Consider the following 22152-nt stretch of genomic DNA (forward strand, 5'->3'; position numbering starts at 1 on the left):
TCCACGTGGATTTGGTCGGACCTTTGCCTTCCTCCCGGGGCTACACCCACCTCCTCACGGTGGTGGATCGGTTCACCCGGTGGCCAGAGGCTTTCCCATTGTTTGATATCTCGTCAGCGTCTTGTGCTAGGACTTTGGCCCTCCATTGGGTAGCTCGTTTTGGGGTCCCGGCAGTCATTACCACTGACAGAGGGCCACAGTTCACTTCGTCCCTCTGGGCCGCGCTGGCGGAACTGTACGGGTCCAAGTTACAACCCACAACTGCATATCACCCCCAGGCAAATGGACTCGTAGAAAGGTTCCACCGCCAACTTAAGGCGTCCCTCAGTGCAAGGCTTGAAGGCCCGGGCTGGGTGGACCAACTCCCTTGGGTTCTTTTGGGCATCCGGACTGCTCCTAAGCCAGATCTCGGTGCGTCGTCTGCAGAGCTAGTATATGGCTCGACACTTCGAGTACCCGGAGACCTTTTTTCGGACCCTTCAGCCCTGCTCCCTTCGGTCCCATCAGCGTTAGCATCTCTCCGGGAACGGGTGGGCTCCCTGGCTCCAGTGCCGACTTCACGACCAGTTCCATGGTGCATGAACCGGCTGCCCTGAAAGACTGTGAGTTTGTTTTTCTGCGTAAGGATGCCCATCGCGCCCCGTTGCAGAGGGTCTATCAAGGGCCGTTCCGGGTGTTACGTAAGGGAACGGCTACTTTCACCTTAGACATGGGCGGCAAGAGCGAACTCGTCTCGGTGGCCCGGCTCAAACCTGCCCATTTGGACCCGGATCAACCAGTTTTGGTCGGTCAAACCCCTCGGAGAGGCCGACCTCCGTTAGTTCCGCCCAGTCCAGAAACCCCCGTTCTGACAGTTCCTTCAGGACCTCCCGTTTCGGCAGTTCCTCCAGAGCCCCCCGTGCCGGTAGTTCCTCCAGAACCTCTCGTTCCGGCTGTTCCACCAAGTCCGGAACCTCCGGCTCCTGTGGTTCAGGCTGTCCCTCTCCGTACTCGTTGTGGTCGCGAAATCAGGCTCCCAGCTAGGTTCCGCACCTCGGGTTCTGGGGGGGGTCATGTAGCGACCATGGAGAATGGTCTAGGTCGTCGAACCCTCGGATTGGCCAGCGAGGTCACGTGGGAACGCGACCATGGGGATTGGTCCAGGGAAGGACATCGCTGATTGGTCAGCGATGTCATGGGTGCGTTTGGCGCCCGATTGAGTTAGTTCGTTTGAGTCTTCAAGGAAGACAGTAAGTTTATATTGGTTGTCCTGCGACTTGTTGTTTTGATTCTGTATTCGTGTATTGCGGTTGCAATAAACTTCATCTACAACTACAAGTCTCGGACTCGCCATAGCATAACATTTAACAGCAGTGATGTTCAGAGGGATCTTGGGGGTCCAAGTTCATAACTCCCTGAAAGTGGCAACAAAAGTAAATAGAGTGGTAAAGAAGGAATATGGTATGCTTGCTTTCGTAGGCTGGAGAATTGCGTATAAGAGTCGGGAGGTCATGATGCAACTTTATAGGATTTTGGTTAGGCCACATTTAGAGTATTGCATGCATTTTTAGTTTCCTCATTACAGAAAGGATAAGGAAGCTTTGGGAAGGGTGCAGAGGTGGTTTATCAGAATGATGCCTGGATTAGAAGGGATTAGTTACAGAGAGAAGTTGGACAGATGGATTGTTTTCTATGGAATGCCAGAGTTTGCAGGGAGACCTGATTAAAGTCTATAAAATCATGTGAGACATAGATAGACAGTCAGAACCTTTTTCCCCCAGAGGGAAAAATCAAATAGTACAGACCATAGCTTTAAAGTGAGAGGCGCAAACACTAAAGGAAATAAGCAGGGCATCATTTTTTTATACACAGGTGTGAGAGCCTGGAACATGGTGATTGCGGCAGATACGATAGTGGCATTTAAGAAATTTTTGGACAGACACATGGATGTGCAGGGAATGGAGGGATATGGATTATGTGCAGGCAGATGAGAGTTGGTCTTAGCAACATGTTTGGTGAGGACATTGTGTGCTGAAGGGCCTGCTCTGGTGCTGTGCTGTTATATGTTCTATCTAAACAATGGCACTACAGTCCTCCCATGGTAAAGCAAAGATAAATCAGAGGTTATGTACGCTGGTTTCTGCCATGAGGCTTGAACTCACAACCTTGCAGTTCAGAGATAAGAGAATGCTCCATGTGCCAAAATGGCACTTAAGTGCATGAATCAATGTTACACATGTACAGTATGTTAACTGATCAGTTTTATTTTACAAAGCCGTGGATTAGTTCAGAGACCAAATTGTTATTATCATTCTTTAGAAGCAGCGAGTTTCTATATTATCACAATCCAATAAATGTGCTGGCAGAAACATGTGGAAATTGGGTAAGGGCAGCAATGAGTCTAGCAGAAGGCCAAATAAACAATCCGTCTAGACAGGCAGAATGCCTTCTGGAGCAGTACCCAAAAGTTGTGGAATTGTTAACAAATACTGTAGATGATGAAAATTTGAAAACTCCACATGACACAGCTACATGTTGCCATCATTTTTGCTTTTTTTAAAAGATTTATTGAACTGTAATCTCACCATAAATGGAATAATACTGGACAAATGTTTTAGGCTTTTTCAACTATAACAAATGTGAATTAAAGAAAATATTCAATACAATATTATACATTTCAAAATCATTTAACAATTTGCATATAATCATAGAACAGTATAGCACAGGAACAGGACCTTCCGCCTATACTGTCTGTGCCAACTATGCTGCCAAGACCAACTCTTATCTGTCTGCACATAATCAGACATTCTCCATGCCCTGCGCATCCATGTGCCCATCCAAAAGTCTCCTAAATGCCACAATCGTATCTGCCTCCGCTACCATTCCTGACAGCATATTCCAGGCAATCAGCACCCTTTTCAAAGCCTCCACATCCTACCTGTAGTGGGTCAACTAGTATTGCATGTAATACTCCAAAAGCAGCCGAATCAAAGTCTTAGAACGCTGCATCATTACTTCCTGACTCAACGTTCCTACCCATGAAGGCAAGCCTGAAGGTTTTGTGTCTCAATGCAAGGAGTATACGTAATAAGGTGGATGAATTAAATGTGGAGATAGTTATTAATGATTATGATATAGTTGGGATTACGGAGACATGGCTCCAGGGTGACCAAGGCTGGGAGCTCAACATCCAGGGATATTCTATATTCAGGCGGGATAGACAGAAAGGAAAAGGAGGTGGGGTAGCGTTACTGGTTAGAGAGGAGATTAAAGCAGTGGAAAGGAAGGACATTAGCTTGGAGGAAGTGGAATCGATATGGGTAGAGCTACGAAACACTAAGGGGCAGAAAACGCTAGTGAGAGTTGTGTACAGGCCACCTAACAGCAGTAGTGAGGTTGGGGATGGCATCAAGCAGGAAATTAGAAATGCATGCACTAAAGGTGCAGCAGTTATAATGGGTGACTTCAATCTACATATAGATTGGGTGAACCAAACTGGCAGGGGTGCTGAGGAAGAGGATTTCTTGGAATGTTTGAGAGATGGTTTTCTAAACCAACATGTCGAGGAACCAACGAGAGAACAGGCCATTCTAGACTGGGTATTGAGTAATGAGGAAGGGTTAATTAGCAGTCTTGTTGTGCGAGGCCCCTTGGGCAAGAGTGATCATAATATGGTAGAGTTCTTCATTAGGATGGAGAGTGACAAAGTCGATACAGAAACAAGTGTTCTGAACTTAAAGAAAGGTAACTTTGAGGGTATGAGGCGTGAATTGTCCAAGATAGACTGGCGATTGATGCTGAAAGGGTTGACGGTGGACATGCAATGGAAGGCATTTAAAGGTCGCATGGATGAACTACAACAAGTGTTCATCCCAGTTTGGCAAAAGAACAAACCAGGAAAGGTAGTACATCCGTGGCTAACAAGGGAAATCAAAGATAGTATTAAAACAAAAGATGAAGCATACAGATTAGCCAGAAAAAGTAGCATACCAGAGGACTGGGAGAAATTCAGAGTCCAGCAGAGGAGGACAAAGGGCTTAATTAGGAAAGGGAAAATAGATTATGGGGGAAAACTGGCAAGGAACATAAAAACAGACTGCAAAAGCTTTTATAGATATGTCAAGAGAAAAAGATTAGTTAAGGCAAATGTAGGTCCCTTGCAGTCGGAAACAGGTGAATTGATCATAGGGAACAAGGGGATGGCAGACCAATTGAACAAATACTTTGGTTCTGTCTTCACTAAGGAAGACATAAACCGTCTGCCGGAAATAGCGGGGGACCGGTGGTCTAATGAGATGGAGGAACTGAGGGAAATCCAGGTTAGTCGGGAAGTGGTGTTAGGTAAATTAAATGGATTAAAGGCAGATAAATCCCCAGGGCCAGATAGGCTGCATCCCAGAGTGCTTAAAGAAGCAGCCTCAGAAATAGTGGATGCATTAGTGATAATTTTTCAAAATTCTTTAGATTCTGGAGTAGTTCCTGAGGACTGGAGGGTAGCTAATGTAACCCCACTTTTTAAAAAGGGAGGGAGAGAGAAAACGGGGAATTATAGACCAGTTAGCCTAACATCGGTAGTGGGGAAAATGCTAGAGTCAGTTATTAAAGATGTGATAGCATCACATTTGGAAAGTGGTGAAATCATCGGACAAAGTCAGCATGGATTTACCAAAGGCAAATCATGTCTGACGAATCTTATAGAATTTTTCGAGGATGTAACTAGTAGAGTGGATAAGGGAGAACCAGTCGATGTGTTATATCTGGACTTTCAGAAGGCCTTCGACAAGGTCCCACATAGGAGATTGGTGTACAAACTTAAAGCACATGGTATTGAGGGTTCAGTGTTGAGGTGGATAGAAAATTGGTTGGCGGACAGGAAGCAAAGAGTAGGAATAAAAGTCCTTTTCGGAATGGCAGGCAGTGACCGATTGGGAGAAGGGGAGATGCAACGTGACCTGGGTGTCATGGTGCACCAGTCATTGAAAGCAAGCATGCAGGTGCAGCAAGCAGTGAAGAAAGCGAATGGTATGTTGGCATTCATAGCAAGAGGATTTGAGTTTAGGAGCAGGGAGGTTCTGCTGCAGTTGTACAGGGCCTTGGTGAGACCGCACCTGGAGTATTGTGTGCAGTTTTGGTCTCCTAACCTGAGGAAAGACGTTCTTGCCTTAGAGGGAGTACAGAGAAGGTTCACCAGATTAATCCCTGGGATGGCGGGACTTGCATATGAGGAAAGACTGGATAGACTGGGCTTGTACTCGCTGGAATTTAGAAGACTGAGGGGGGATCTTATAGAAACATATAAAATTCTTAAGGGGTTGGAGAGGCTAGATGCGGGAAGATTGTTCCCGATGTTGGGGGAGTCCAGAACCAGGGGTCACAGCTTAAGGATAAGGGGGAAGTCTTTTAGGACCGAGATGAGAAAACATTTCTTCACACAGAGAGTGGTGAGTCTGTGGAATTCTCTGCCACAGAAGGTAGTTGAGGCCAGTTCATTGGCTATATTTAAGAGGGAGTTAGATGTGGCCCTTTTTGCTAAAGGGATCAGGGGGTATGGAGAGAAGGCAGGTACAGGCTACTGAGCTGGATGATCAGCCATGATCATATTGAATGGCGGTGCAGGCTCGAAGGGCCGAATGGCCTACTCCTGCACCTATTTTCTATGTTTCTATGTCTATACCATATGCTTTCTATACCATTCTATCTGCTTGTGTTCTCACTTTCAGTGAGTTATGGATTTGGACCACATGAAATCTCCATATGTCAATGATGTGAAGGGCTTTGCCATTAATTGTATATTTTCCCTCTGCATTTGACCTCCCAAACTTCAACAACTTATTCTTGCTGAGGTTTATCTCCACTTGATGTTTCCCCGTGCATTTCTGTAGCTGATCTATAATCCCACTGTATACCTTGACAGCCTTCATCCCAGTCTGTGTGACCCTAACATTCTTGGTGCCATCTGCAAACTTACAAATCAACTCATCAACATTTACATCGAGAAGGTATTTATTCACAAAATGCTGGAGTAACTCAGCAGGTCAGGCAGCATCTTCAGACTGAAGAAGGGTCTCAGCCCGAAACCTCACCCATTCCTTCTCTCCTGAGATGCTGCCTGACCTGCTGAGTTACTCCAGCATTTTGTGAATAAATACCTTCGATTTGTACCAGCATCTGCAGTTATTTTCTTACAACATTTACATCTAACTCATTTATTTATAATCACAAACAACAGAGGTCAGAGCACACATCCCTGCAGAACTCCACTGGACACAGACGTCCAGCCTGAATATTGCCCTTCCACTGTGCAACTGTATTGAGGCTCTTCTATCATTGAGGTAGTTCTGAATCCATTAAGGAAGTCACTGTTAATCCCGTATATCTTAATTATTTTTTTAACTTTTAACCTCGTTGAACTGAGCATGGGTATTTAAACGACACAATGATAACGTTGGTATTTTTGCCAGACCCTCAATCACTCCATTGTGGCAGCTGCTGGTCTGCGGCTTCTGTTGGCCTGACATGTTCTGGGCTACTGGGTCACCCAGCCCGTTGCCCCCTGGGAGATGTAGTCCGAATGGCCCGTTGCACGCTGGTAATTGTAGGCTGTGGTGACGCCAAACCTGCCCTTCAATTAACCAGCGCACATACCACACCAGCGCCTTGCTGAGTGAAACAATTTTCTCCCGCTGCTCCCGTGGGCACAATGCGCGGCGCTGGTGTCGCTTTATTTATTAATGCGATTTTGGTTCAAGGGTGTTGTCACAGGTGGTTGTGGCGAATGTGCGGGCGGTGAGAGCGGGGTGGGTTTGCGGAGCGTGGCGGAGGTAAACACACAGGAGGCCCGGCGGCGGTGGAGCTGGAGCTGGAGCTGATCCTGATCCCGGCCTGGACTTGTACCTGTACCTGCACCCGGACCCGATCCTGCTCACCGGCCTCTTGGCGGGGCAACAGCGGACTCCGCCGCCCCACTCGCTGGGACCGGATCGCCGACTTAATTTGGGGGGCGAGGAGTGAGGGCAGATATCACCCTCGTTGGAATGTGAGGGGTAAGTGTCCGCCAGACCCTTGCCTTGTTCCACCCGCTCCCTCCCTCCCACCCGTCGTGTCAACCCCCCCCCCCCTCCCCCGGCCCTCCTGTCGTGTCAACCCCCAATTCCCCATCCCGTCGTGTAAACAATCCACTCCCGTTCTGTCAACCCTTCACCCTCCTCCTGTCCTGTCGTGTCGTGGCGGAACAGTGCGTGGCGCAGCGGTAAAATTGATGCCTTACAGCGAATGCAGCGCCGGAGACCCGGGTTCGATCCCCACTACGGGTATTGTCTGTACGGAGTTTGTACGCTCTCCCCGCCATGGGTTTTCTCCCATTCCTCCGATTCCAAAGATGTACAGGATGTACAGTGTACGTTAATTGGCTTGGTAAATATAAAAATTAGGGTTAGGTAAAATATAAACCTAGTGGGTGTAGGGTAGTGTTAATGTGCGGGGATCGCTGGTCGGTGCGGACTCCGGAGGGACAATTCCGCGCTGTATCTCTAAAAAAACTAAAAAAATCAATTCCCCCATCCCATCATGTCAACCCTTCACCCGTCATATCGACCTCCTTCTGTCACATCAGCCCCCAACTCTTCTTTCCCCCCTTAACTGCCTGACTTGCCTTCTCCAATCTCCCCCTCCTCACCAATCTCACCCTCCTCACTATCGCTCCTCCATTCCCCCTTGTTGCCTTTCACCCACTTTTTACCCCCACTTTTCTGTCCCCTTCTCACCGGTTATTCACTTTGGAAGTAAGAATAGAAAGGCAGATTATTATCTGAATGGTGTCAAGTTAGGAGGAGGGGGAGTTCAACGAGATCTGGGTGTCCTAGTGCATCAGTCAATGAAAGGAAGCATGCAGGTTCAGCAGGCAGTGAAGAAAGCCAATGGAATGTTGGCCTTCGTAACAAGAGGAGTTGAGTATAGGAGCAAAGAGGTCCTTCTACAGTTGTACCGGGCCCTGGTGAGACCGCACCTGGAGTACTGTGTGCAGTTTTGGTCTCCAAATTTGAGGAAGGATATTCTTGCTATGGAGGGCGTGCAGCGTAGGTTCACTAGATTAATTCCCGGAATGGCGGGACTGTCGTATGTTGAAAGGCTGGAGCGATTGGGCTTGTATACACTGGAATTTAGAAGGATGAGGGGGGATCTTATTGAAACATATAAGATAATTAGGGGATTGGACACATTAGAGGCAGATAACATGTTCCCAATGTTGGGGGAGTCCAGAACAAGGGGCCACAGTTTGAGAATAAGGGGTAGGCCATTTAGAACGGAGATGAGGAAGAACTTTTTCAGTCAGAGGGTGGTGAAGGTGTGGAATTCTCTGCCTCAGAAGGCAGTGGAGGCCAGTTCGTTGGATGCTTTCAAGAGAGAGCTGGATAGAGCTCTTAAGGATAGCGGAGTGAGGGGGTATGGGGAGAAGGCAGGAACGGGGTACTGATTGATAGTGATCAGCCATGATCGCATTGAATGGCGGTGCTGGCTCGAAGGGCTGAATGGCCTACTCCTGCACCTATTGTCTATTGTCTATTGTCTATTGGTTCACCCTCTACATTCTGTCCCTCTCCCCCACCTTTTCTGTCCCACCACCAGTGTTTCTGTCTCATCCCCAGTGCCTCACTGTAAAGGCATCGGTGAGCATTTTGCACTTGCATCAACGTGTTATATCCAGAACCGGTCATCAGAGATCTTTACACCCAAGAACGAGTAATTATTGTCCTGTCAATGAACACATGTACACAATCCCTCGGTTTTCCCTTTCTGAAGTCAACAATCAGCTCCTTGGTCTTGCTAATGATGAGAATAAGATTGTTCTGACACCAGATTTTCAATCTCTGACACCCCCCCCCACCCACTTCCCCTCTGTCTTATCCTCCCATACTTCTCTTTCCCTTGCCCACTGTCCCATTTCCCTCTGTTTCTTCTCTGTCTTCCACCCCTATACCCAATCCTCTGTCCAATCCTGATCATGTCCCCTGAACTCTATCCACTTTACACCATCCCCACAATCATATGTCCATCTTGTCCATATCCGTTACTCTTTAACTAATTTCCACCCTCTCCCTTTTCTGTTTGCCTTTCCACTTCAACTCTTGGTACTGTTTTCCCCTCTGCCCTTTCCTAATTCTGAAGAGGTCACTGATCCCACATTCTGCTCTTAAATATCCAGGTATCCGATGAGCATCAGTCTGAGGAAGGGCCTTGACCCGAAATGTCACCCATTCCTTCTCTCCAGAGATGCTGCCTGTCCCGCTGAGTTACTCCAGCATTTTGTGTCTACCTTTGATGAGTTTTCTATATGTGGCCTTTCCCACAACACATTTTAAGTTTATAATTTCATAACTACATTTTATTTGTAATTTACTTTTTTTCTTTGTTCAACCTAACTTAATTTTAACTTATGTATTTAAGAGATATAGTTTACATTTTCTTAAATATTGGTGTCTTTCTCCTTTGTTTTTTAAACATATCTACAACTCTCTACTGTGGGTAATACTGAAAATAAGTAGTTCAGTCGGTGTCCTGAGATTCCTTAACTTTTTGCAAAAAGAAGTCCTGTGTGATCTGATGCATAACTTTGAGTTGTAGATGAGCTATGTTACTCTATTTGGAACAATCCACTTTGCTGTTGCTGAGTTTACTGATAATGTTTGATTATCGTATATATGTGAAAGTTTTTAAGACGGTGATTATTAACATGTTGAGAAAGGACATATTTCCAATGAAGCTGAGCATTATGTTATGAAACAAAATGAATGTAACAGCTTAAAATTTGACATCCATTGCTGCATGAACAGTTCAGTCCAACAGTTAAACAGAAGTTGTTCTTTCCCCAGAACAATTCTGAACTTAATGATATCATTTGGCCCATGGTTTCAAGGACACCTCTTTGAATGCCATCCAATTCATCACCCACCACTTACTGCATAATTGTTAGAATTATTTTTAACATTATCTCTATTGACCTTGCTGAATAATTTCCATCATTTTGAGGAAACAGAAATAAGGTCATAAAAATTTGGTGCATATTTTTTTCCCTTCACGTATATTAAATATACTGACTCTTCACTGCTAGAAATATTTATTTTGGATTACTCCATATATGGTACGAAATACACTCTTGACCGTTCAGCACCCATGGGGAGGGGTGTTTGCTGCTTGCATGAATATGCTGGTTACATGAGTATTTCTCAAAAAGGCATCGCTGTATGTGTCACTATTATTCGATGCAGAATGATTATATAGATGAAGCAAGTGAGCCATCCTTAAGAAAAGGCCACAAGCTCTGTAGTTTTCATTATTTTTAATAAAGCTCCCTTTTTTTTAATTCCCTAGCATTGGCCTTGAGCTACATGCACCCTCAGGAAAACCAGTCATAAAGTGCTGTCAAAATTGTCAAGCTTCATTGTATGCATTATATGACATTCTCAACACTTGCATTCCTCTCTGAATTTAGGAAGAACAGTATGTTTTGTACTGCATGATTTAGTATCATAAGTCATCGAGGAATCAACATTGAAATCTTTCAAATGAACATTTTGGTTTTCAGCAAAAAACAAACCACTGAAGAATTCAACGGGAAAGGCAGCAACTGTGGAAGGAAATGGACAGGCAAGATTTCAGGTTGGGACCTTCTTCAGACAAAGAAGGGTTCTGGCCCAAACGTCAATTGTCCATTTCTGTCTACAGAAGCTGGCTGACTCACCAAATTTGTTTTTTGCATTACGATCTTTGGCTTTATCCAGTCTTTTACATATTTCGATTTCAATATGAAAACAACATATGTTTGCTTTGTATCTTTTGGGAGTATTCTAATGTGACATAGTTGATAGATGGGAAAATTTACGGTATATTTTAAGAAACACAATTGGAATCAACTGCTGCTTGTAAGCATGCAAGGGGCCGGGGGGGGGGGGGTGGTTGCTGCTGTGCTGATGGACTCAGCGTGTGAACAAAATTGCATCCAAACCTGATGCAACAAATTCAAATTTCTGTTTTTGAGAAAAGAATATAAAATTGCACAATATTCTTAATTTTCATGAGAATTGAGTTTACTATACACTTACGTAAAAATCTCTTGCCTGTCTCTGCTCTAAGAAAAATAATCTTGCCTTTTCTGGTATCTGTGCATAACTGAAGCCCTGCATCTCTGATACCATTTGTGTTCTTCTGTATTCTCTCCAAATCTTGATAACCAGAATTGGAAGGAATATTCCAGTTGAGGCAAGCCTATGTTTTTCAAAAGTTTTACTATATTTATTTGTGCAACTTGCCTCTGATAATGAAGTTTAAGTTCGTATATATATATTTTTAGTAGCCATTTCACATTGTTCTGAGACCTTTAAAGATATGTACATACACCCTTGGTTCTCTCTATTTCTGCACCCTTTTAAGTTGTGCGATTTGTGATGTAGTTGTAATAAATCGTAGGCCAGTCATTAATTAGTAACTCTGGGTTACTATCTTCTCGAGGAGCCTGGTTGTGAGAGTGGCAGGGTGTAGTTCTGGCCTTATGTCATATAGGTCAGTGATGAATGGAGTCACTGTCTGCCGTGGACTTTGGGTTTAGGTGTGTTGTGCAATAAGACATAAAACAAAATTATGACAGATACAAATATTACAAATTTAATGTTAGTTTCTACAACATTCAAGGCTTATATTATCTTTCATGAACTGATCCCTGGTACGCTTTTCATTAATGTGATTTATCACCTTGAACAACCTAATAATGATTCTTAATTGATTAAAGATCCTTTGACTATGAATCGTCAAAGGATTCAAAAGATTTAAAGGATGGTTTAAAAATGACCATCCAAAGGCAATATGTGGGCAGTTCCCAGCTAAAAAACAGTGTTGTTTTCCTGAGAACAGTTCGTATGTTGGAAATTAACGGAAGCAGTGTGTGGGAGGGAATCATAAAAATAGCTGAAGGGAGATTGGCCAGGCACAGGAAGAATGGCCACCAGCTGGCCTCACTCAGTGAGTGAGCAAGGTAATCTGCTCAGTGTTCCCATCTCTGCTTGGGTGTAGGGTTGGTGATGGTGGGGAGGAAATACACACAGAAATGCCCTGGTAGAGCTGCTGCCTCATAGTGCCAGTGACCCGGGCTTGATCCTGATCTGAAGTGCTGTATGCCGGGTGTTTCCATAATCCCGTGTCTCCTGTGGGTTTCCTCTGGGTGGTCTAGTTTCCTCCTACATCCCAAAGAGTTTATACGCTAATTGGCCTCAGTAAATTGCCCCTAATGTGTATGGAGTGGATGAGAAAGTGGAATAACATTGACCTCGTCCAATTGAGTGATCGATGGTCGGCGTGGATTTGGTGAACCAAACGGCTTGCTTCCATGCTGTATCTCCAAACAAAGTAAACTCACCTGGGAGAAGATGCCTACAACTTAACAGCAGCTGTCCCCATCCATCCCACTAGTCTCCAATACTTGTTCATATGTGAAGGGTCTCCATAAATCAGGCTTTTGTAACCCAGGGAAGACAATAGACAATAGGTGCAGGAGGAGGCCATTTGGCCCTTCGAGCCAGCACCGCCATTCAATGTGATCATGGCTGATCATTCTCAATCAGTACCCCGTTCCTGCCTTCTCCCCATACCTGTGTGTGTACACTTGAAGAGACACATAACAGAAAAGTTTTATATTAATAATTAAGCACGGACACATCAAGAAGTGGAGCAAGATGGATTCCAGATTCCTGTGAACCTTTGTGTTAAGGTGAGGTTGATACTCCAGTTTCTGCATCGAGAATAACAAGAAGAAAATCTCCATCAGTTAACCCAAGTCTGGAAAAAAAAATCAGAAATCTGTTCTCTTCATACAACCCCAGAACTTCATCTACAATAAAAGGTTAGGGAAGGAAAAATACAAACTAGTTACCTAGTAACTAAGGATCATGTTGGACAGAAGCATTGTGGGCTGAAGGGCCTAGTACTGTGATGTACTTACTGTTCCATGTTCTACCTCAGAAATTGGTAGAGATGAGCTTAGTGTGTTAACTATTCCCCAGGATGGCTTTCTCTAAAAATGTATAAGTTAGAAGATGCCCAACACAGTCATATCTTTTTGATGGCATGTTTGATGCTGCAGTACTTTCTGAGTGCCCGAGAGCATTGGTTTACCTCCTCCAGTTTTGTTCTTTGAATCAAGATGTGGGAGCATTAGAGTGACATGGAAGATTTACAAACACAGGATGTTGTTCAAAGCAAAGACTCAAAGCTAACCTCTTCTGCTAAGTATCACAGTCAAGGAATAACCGGAAAAATCTGGCTTTTCATCCAGGATAGGAAACATCTTGATATTCTCATCGAAGTATATGACTGTACAAGACATGGAAAAGATAGGTGCAGAATATTAATTAACAGTAAAATTGTATTGGTTATTATTTTCACATATACTGATAAGCAGTGAAAAAAAATCTTGCATGTTCTCCAGGTAAATCATACCATACATGAGTAAATCAAACAATAGCCAAGTAAAATAGGAAGTGCAAAAAGAGGCACGAACAGAGTGCCAAATATAGTGTTACAACTGCAGAGAAAGTGCAGGAAAAAAGGGCTAGGGCTGCAATAAGGTAGATTTGGTGATCCGGATTATATATCCTTTACCTTAAGGTGTGAAGTGTGCAGGAAGGAACTGCAGATGCTGGTTTACACCAAAGATAGGCACAAAATGCTGGAGCAACTCAGCGGGACAGGCAGCATCTCTGGAGAGAAGGAAAGGGTGATGTTTTGGGTTGAGACCCTTCTCTCCAGAGATGCTGCCTGTCCCGCTGAGTTACTCTAGCATTTTGCTGAGCTACTCCAGCACACCCAATTTGATGACATTGAGTCAATGGTTATTGTCTTGACACCATGTTACGATACTCTTATCATCTTTCTTTACGCTGCCTTATTGTTTTGTCAGCTGCAAATTTATGTCATGTTTGAGCAGAATTTGACCTCGCAGTGATGAGTGTACAAGAAGTATAGTAAGGGGCTGAGAACACAGCCTTGCTGGGCATTGGTGTTGAGAATTATCATGGATGATGCGGATGACACGAAGCTGGGTGGCAGTGTTAGCTGCGAGGAGGATGCTAGGAGGCTGCAGAGTGACTTGGATAGATTAGGCGAGTGGGCAAATGCATGGCAGGTGCAACATAATGTGGATAAATGTGAGGTTATCCACTTTGGCGGCAAGAACAGGAAAGCAGAGTATTACCTGAATGATGACCGATTGGGTGAAGGGGAGATGCAACGTGACCTGGGTGTCATGGTGCACCAGTCATTGAAAGCAAGCATGCAGGTGCAGCAGGCAGTGAAGAAAGCGAATGGTATGTTGGCATTCATAGCAAGAGGATTTGAGTTTAGGAGCAGGGAGGTTCTGCTGCAATTGTACAGGGCCTTGGTGAGACCGCACCTGGAGTATTGTGTGCAGTTTTGGTCTCCTAACCTGAGGAAAGACGTTCTTGCCTTAGAGGGAGTACAGAGAAGGTTTACCAGATTAATGCCTGGGATGGCGGGACTTGCATATGAGGAAAGACTGGATAGACTGGGCTTGTACTCGCTGGAATTTAGAAGACTGAGGGGGGGATCTTGTAGAAACATATAAAATTCTTGGGGGGTTGGAGAGGTTAGATGCGGGAAGATTGTTCCCGATGTTGGGGGAGTCCAGAACCAGGGGTCACAGCTTAAGGATAAGGGGGAAGTCTTTTAGGACCGAGATGAGAAAACATTTCTTCACACAGAGAGTGGTGAGTCTGTGGAATTCTCTGCCACAGAAGGTAGTTGAGGCCAGTTCATTGGCTATATTTAAGAGGGAGTTAGATGTGGCCCTTTTTGCTAAAGGGATCAGGGGGTATGGAGAGAAGGCAGGTACAGGCTACTGAGCTGGATGATCAGCCATGATCATATTGAATGGCGGTGCAGGCTCGATGGGCCGAATGGCCTACTCCTGCACCTATTTTCTATGTTTCTATGTCTATGTTTCTATGTCTGGTTCAGTAGCTGGTTACTCCAGCTTTTCGTGTCTATCCTCGATTTAAACCAACATCTACAGTTCCTTCCAACATTTTCCTTCAGTTCAAAATGAGTATGGAATGCAAGTTGGCGAGGGATGTGTTGTTGTCGACAATACTACCCGATGCAACAATTGAACGGGTGTCCTTGCGGTTACTCTGGAACTGTAGCTTGGATAGGTATTTTCTCTTGGCTTTCTTTATCATATCATATCATATATATACAGCCGGAAACAGGCCTTTTCGGCCCTCCAAGTCCGTGCCGCCCAGTGATCCCCGCACATTAACACTATCTTACACCCACTAGGGACAATTTTTTTACATTTACCCAGCCAATTAACCTACATACCTGTACGTCTTTGGAGTGTGGGAGGAAACCGAAGATCTCGGAGAAAACCCACGCAGGTCACGGGGAGAACGTACAAACTCCTTACAGTGCAGCACCCGTAGTCAGGATTGAACCTGAGTCTCCAGCGCTGCATTCGCTGTAAAGCAGCAACTCTACCGCTGCGCTACCGTGCCGCCCTTTATGACTTGCCAAAGATAATAAGTAGATTTCCTTTTCAGGTCGGGATTGCTCACCTTGAACTTCCTTGGCATTCAGTCATCAACACGCTTAAAGATGAAGTCTGCAATGGAAGTGACATATTCATTTAGATTTCCTTGAATATGGACCAAACCAACAGCTCAAAGCAATTATATAGGATTTCATCTGTTTTCTCCAATGGTCACTTAAAGAATTTTTGTCCCAGATTTTGCTTGTAATCAGGGAGTAGAAGCACAGCCAGGTGGTCAGATCTTACAAAATGCAGGCAGGACAAATGTACATGGGCTCATATCTTCAAAATAATGATATTATTCTCTCGTATGGTGGCGTTGGCGATCTCTGGCTTGTCCCAGCAGCTCATTCCTGGTTGGGCACAAAATGCTGGAGTAACTCAACAGGACAGACAGTATTTCTGGAGAGAAGGAATGGGTGATGTTTCGGGTCGACATCCTTCTTCATTCCTGGTTATTCCTGATCTTTGAAGGTGGTGATCTCTAGTTTATCTCTGCAGTTCACACTTGTCTCGAGAGGAGGCATGGCAGTTTCAGGTCTATCCGGCAGCTCAGCTTTGTGCTTGAAGAGGCAGTGCTGGCAGTCTTTGGGCTATCCCGGTGGCTCAGTCTGTGCCTCTATGTGTGGGCACGGTCCCTTGTTGACCCTGGGCAGGAAGAGGCATTGGCGTGTTGGGCTTGCCCAAGCCACTCAGTTTTGGCCTCAGTAGAGGTGCTGGCTGTCTAGGGCTTCTTCCAAACAGCCCAATCCTTGCAGCCCAATCTCAACCACACGGTGATCTTGGGGTTGTCCCAGTGGCTCAGTCTTCCTTGAACCTTCAACGGGGGAACACAGCTAGACACTCCTTGAATGCCTGAGTTTTGTGAGGAGTAGGGTGACAAGGTTCAGGTGGGCCAATCCGATGTTGTCTAATTGGACCCAGATGTTACCAACGATGCCAGGAATTTGGCCTCTCCTGGCTCGTCAGCCAATGATAAGGATCAGCACGGCATCCAAGGCAGTAGACGCTATTTAAAAAGCCTCCTCTAATGTCCATTATAAGACCAATTTTACTGTCATCTGCAAATGTACAACCTATATTAACTACATTGCCATCCAAATCATTTATATGGATTACAAATAACACTAGACCCAGCAAAAATCACTACAGCATACCACTGGGCACAGGCCTCCAATCAGAAAAATAACCTCCACTACGTCTCTCTGCCTCCTTTCACCAAGCCACTTTTGAATCCATGTGGCTAGCCCACTCTGGACCCCATGGACTTAACCTACCACATGGTTCCTTGTCATACCTTGTTAAGTCTCTGTAGACAATGTTCTCCACCTTGCGGGTACACAATGCTGGAGTATCTCAGCATGGCTAGGTGACATTTTGGGTTGGGACCCTTCTTCAGATTCTGTTAACATTAAACAGCATCTGCAGTTCCTCATTTCACCACCACACTGCCCTTGCAAGTCCCAATAGATGGAGTGGGTGAGTGGGGGGGAGGACGGAAAGGGGGGAGTGGTGGAAGGTAGGGTGCTAGACCAATGCAGGAGAGGTTTGGGGGGTTGAGGGGATGGAGTGGGTGAGGGGAGGAGGGGAGTTGAGGGGGGGATGGATTGGGTGAGTGGGGGCGGGGGAGGAGGGGGATAAGGGGGGATGGAGTGGGTGAATGGAGGGAGGGGGGGAGGGAGTGGGGGAGGAGAGGGTACATCACCAATGCAAGGGAGGTTTGGGCCCAATGCTTCCACTTGGTCTAGTACCTAATAAATCTTTACCAAAGCTCATCATTGGGGAAATGTAGGTAAAACATTTTGCAATAATGTCGCAAAAATATTCGGGAAAAAAATTATATCAACTTTAAGAATATCCTGCAAATTTAAATTAACATGCTAAAGCATATAAAAATATGTATAACTAGTGTAAATGCATAAAGAGGTTTACCATAATGCTGCCTGGATTGGAAGGATTAGCTACAAGGAGAGGTTGAACAAACTTAGATTGTTTTCTCTGGAATGTATGAGGCTGAAGGGAGAAGTATATAAAACTAAGAGGCATAAATGAAGTAGACGGTGAGGACCTATTTTCCCGAGCGGAAATGCCAATGCCTAGAGGGCATTGTGAGGAGCAAAGTTGCGTGGCATAATTTTTTTTTACACAGAATCTTGGGTGCCTGGAGCGCATTGCCATGGCTGGTGAGAGAGGTAGATACAGTAGTGCTATTTAAGAGGCTTTTGAATAGCATGTGGATATGCAGGGGATGTATGGTTATGAATCACGTTCAGGCAGAAGGAGTTAGATTAATCTGGCATCATGTTTGAAGGGCTTGTTCCTGTGCTGCACTGTTTTATGTTCTAAATAACTAGAGGGTTTTGAGATGGAGCAAGAACAACTGAGTATTTTGCGTGTAAAGATTTCTAAGTTGAATTTTAGAATTGCTTACATTTATACCTGTAGGATCTACAACCATCAATATTAGTTATATTATATATTGCCTTTTTATAATTTTTTTGTCGTGAACTATCTGTATATCATCGAGCAGTATACAGAGTTTCAGTTATTGTGGCTCTGCATTGAGCAAAAGCACTCTCCAGTTCTTAGATTACCAATGAGAAACATTTAGAGGAAGTTATAATGAGCCTAATTTCCCCCCTGATGTGGAGAGGCTGAAGGTTTTAAACTTTGGTGAGCTGGCTAATGGAAACTTGCCATTTTTAAAAACCACTGCAGTTTTCCCAGGGTTTTTATGTGCACAATTTAATTGAATCTTTCTTTTCTGTTTTATCTTCAGATATATTTTCACCATGGATGGCGAGCTGAGTCCACAGGATAAAAAGGACCTGGATAAATTTATTAAATTCTTCGCCCTGAAGGTACAAATAAAATATTCTTTGTCAATGCTTGCAGAGATGAGGTGACAATTTTCAGTTTAAACAAGAACCTGTACTTGGTCTATAGATTGAGTTGGATAATGAAAACGTTGCCTGCAGCTATGAATCTGGCAAGTAATTGCTCGCTTTCCTAGCAATAGCAACAGTGCATCACAATATTATTTTCTAATTGTAACCTTCTGTTACCAATCTGTCTCATGCATTCCAGACTGCATCTTTTCCATACCTAAGCCACTGCAATGTACTCGTAAGAACTATTGGATCAATGGAATTTCCTTCATCTCACACTGTGTCCATTGTGGCCATTTTATATTGCACTTTGTGGATTTGTTTTATAAGGAAGACTTGCTTAAAGTCATAAACTTTCATGCAATCCAAAATGAATTGCAACCAATAGAGTGAAAATAAAACAAATGCAGGTGCTGGAAATCAAACACAAAAACAGAAAATGCCGGAAACACTCGGAGGTCATGCCGCATCTGTGGGAAAAGAAACAGTCAATATTTCCGACTTGGAAAAGCTCTGTGGTCTGTCCTGCTGTGTATTTCCAGCATTTTCATTTTGTTGTTTAAGACATCCAACAGAGAACTTCTGAAGTTAATGTACTATTATTTGAAAGGAAATAGCATCAATTTGAATGCACTGAGATCCCACAAATGACAATCCCACAAATGGCAAGTCAGTGACCAGACAGTCTGTGTTTTGATTCTGTTCAAATATTGGCCTGAACCTAATAAAAAAGCATTGCATCCGCTGCTAAGCTCCAGGCGGTAGTGTGACAAGCTGAAAAGCTTCCATTCCATGAATTGATAGTCGCCAGGCAATCTTCATGTGGAAAGATTGCATTGAAAACTGTAGCTCCTATGTGCTTAAAAACCTACGTGTTGGTTTTGTTTCAAATTTAGTTTGTGGAGAAGCAGAGTGGAAAGTAATACTTATTTTCTTTTAATTCTGCTCTCTCCATTTCTAGTTGATTTCTGCTCGAATAAAAGTTGTAAAATTTCACTTCTGAATTATTGCAACAAAAATTAGATGAATAAATAAAAATAAAGGGCTTTGCTGCTGTAAATGGAGGCAAATAAATTAAACTATGGTGTCTTATTTCAATTATTCTGGAATCAGATGGGAAAATTGAGCTGTGGGCAAGATCCAATTTGTTGAATGGCAGAGGCCATAAAATCCACTGCTCCTTCAATATCATTGGTGGTCACGGTGGCGCAGCGATAGAGTTGCTGCCTTACAGCGAATGCAACGCCGGAGACCCGGGTTCGATCCTGACTACGGGTGCTGTGTGTACGGAGTTTGTACGTTCTCCCCGTGACCTGCATGGGTTTTCTCTGAGATCTTCGGTTTCCTCCCACACTCCAAAGACGCACAGGTCTAATTGGCTTTGTAAATGTAAAAATTGTCCCTAGTGGGTGTACGACGGTGTTATGTGCGGGGATTGCTGGTCGGTGCGGACCCGGTGGGCCGAAGGGCCTGTTTCCACGCTTTGTCTCTAAACTATATGCTTTTAACTACGGAAAAGGGGGCGTGGCTGCGCCTTGCGGCTGCGGCTCACCGGCAGTCTGTCTGTCTTTTTTCTGTCTTTGTCTATTGTTACCGTTTAAATGTATGTATTGACCTATTTTTAGCTGTGTATATGTGGGGGGTGGTGGGGGTGTGGGGGAAACCTTTTTTCTAATTCTCCTCCTCAACGGAGATGCAACCTTTTTCCATGTCGCATCTCCGTTCGCGCTACGACCTAACACTGTGGAGTTGGCGGCCTCCAACTGGGATCGACCTTGTAGACTCCGGTCGCAGGGCCTGGACTTACCATCTCGGAGGCTTCGACCGCGGGCCCTGTAGACCGCAACATCGGGAGCTCACAGATCCCTGGCTGGCGACCGGCTTTCGGGAGCTCCAGCCGTAGCAGCTTCGATCGCCCCGAATCGCGAGGCTCGATCGACCCGCTCGCAGGACCTTCATCGCCCTGCGTGGCTCGGCCGCGGCACTTTCCATCGTCCGGTGGGGGCTTAGGACCTTCATCGGCCTGCTCAGCTTGGCCCTGGGGCTTTCCATCGCCCGGGGGGGTTTCAAAAGTCGGGAGCCTCGATCGCCTCGAGGCAGCAGTTTGACTGCCTGACCGCGGGAGAAGAATGAGGAGGAGATAAGCCTTTTCTTTGCCTTCCATCAAAGTGAGGGTGTGCCTGGAGCAATCACTGTGATGGTTGTCTGTGTTAAATTGTAATTGTGTGTCTTGTGTTCTTTACTGTTTATTGTTTATTGTCAACCATTTACGTGAGAGGACGCTGGCGCTGTTTGTTCGCCGCTTCTCTGTCTGGATAAACCTTTTGTTTGTTTGTTTGTTTTTATGTCTTGTTTGCTCTGTAAAGCGTCTTTGAGTTTCCTGAAAAGCGCTATATAAATTAAATGTATTATTATTATTATTATTATATTTTTCAGACAGTTCAGGTAATTGTACAAGCACGTCTTGGAGAAAAGATTTGCACCCGTTCAAGCTCTTCACCTACAGGCTCAGACTGGGTAAGAAAACTCACCCTCGATCATAAATATTTCCCTTGGATGCTCACTGTTGCAAAGTTGTAGTTTCACAGGTTTCAACTACTCTTACCCCTGTGTCCTGATGCAGGGTTTTGACCCAAAATGTCAATCATTCCTTTCCCTCGCAGATGCTACTTGACCTGCTGAGTTCCTCCAGCAAATTGTTTGTTCACCCCTGAGTAAACTCTATATATCTAGGCTGATGATTTTGGCAAGCGATAGGTTTGCTTTGTAGAAATGGTTGAACCGCCAAGATGTTTTCATCCAGAATTGGTACTTTATGCTGAATGAAGTATGTCACTGAAAGTAATTACCTATATCAGAAAAATACTTTATGTATGGTTAACTCAGAGAGAAGATTGCTATTAAATATTAATATTCTTTTAAATATCAAATTTAATGGTAGTGACAGTCCTAAATTCATCAACCCCCACTTGAATGAATATGAAGATGCTATAATAATCTTATTAGTATATAATTCAGTTGATGGAAAATAGCACTGTACTACCTATTTCAGTTTAACCTTGCAATAAAGGATATTCCTGAAGTTACCCATGAGGCAAAGAAGGCACTGGCGGGGCAACTTCCAGGAATTGGACGGTCGATGTGTGTGGAAATTTCGCTGAAGACATCTGAGGTATGGTTCGTGGTTTAAGTTTATCATTGCACGTCATTATTTGTATACTCTCTGTATCTTCTTAACTTTTTGCATCATACTCTAATGATATTAATTTCTGAAAGGGATCAACACAGGTTTAATTCGATTACGTAGCAACTTCAAATATTCGGAGGAAGGAGAGAGCTTGCATTTCATGTTGGCAGACCGTAGACGTTTCTTACCAATAACAGCTGCAATTCCTGGAGCTTTGCAAGGGCTAAATTTTCACTGGCCTGCTTGCCTTTTGCTATAAATAAAATACCACTAAGATTTGCTTTCACCACTGGCTTAAAGGTGCTGAATCATTGTGCCTAAAAATACAGTTGCCAAATAGCATTTTGTATTTACTGTTGCTATACAATCATCAATCTTGTATAACCTGTCTCCCTGACAACTCTGGCAAAACTGCATTGATTTCTTTGTGAGCTGATGGTCCCCTGTGAGGACCATCCATGTCTTTCAGCCTCATCTTTGAATGTTCTGATTTGCAGCACTGATAC

At 44.4% G+C, this 22152-nt stretch overlaps 1 protein-coding gene across 8 annotated transcripts in view; it reads left to right on the forward strand.

Annotated features, from left to right (window-relative positions):
- Positions 1 to 6590: 6590 nt before the first annotated feature.
- atg13 (ATG13 autophagy related 13 homolog (S. cerevisiae)) overlaps positions 6591 to 22152 on the forward strand; it is a 72459-nt gene continuing 56897 nt past the window's right edge. For 2 of the 8 annotated variants that reach the window (XM_078415113.1, XM_078415116.1), the window contains exons 1-4: positions 10610 to 10635; positions 18351 to 18432; positions 20896 to 20976; positions 21512 to 21631. In XM_078415113.1, coding sequence (XP_078271239.1) covers positions 10616 to 10635; positions 18351 to 18432; positions 20896 to 20976; positions 21512 to 21631 — 303 coding nt within the window. In that variant the 5' untranslated portion in view covers positions 10610 to 10615. Of the gene's footprint in view, positions 7023 to 10603; positions 10636 to 18350; positions 18433 to 20895; positions 20977 to 21511; positions 21632 to 22152 lie in introns of those variants that run through there. The other 6 variants (XM_078415117.1, XM_078415118.1, XM_078415112.1 and 3 more) reach the window with 5 other exon arrangements.

Source organism: Rhinoraja longicauda, chromosome 18 (genome assembly GCF_053455715.1).
Source record: "Rhinoraja longicauda isolate Sanriku21f chromosome 18, sRhiLon1.1, whole genome shotgun sequence".
In the NCBI taxonomy this organism is placed as follows: domain Eukaryota; kingdom Metazoa; phylum Chordata; class Chondrichthyes; order Rajiformes; family Arhynchobatidae; genus Rhinoraja; species Rhinoraja longicauda.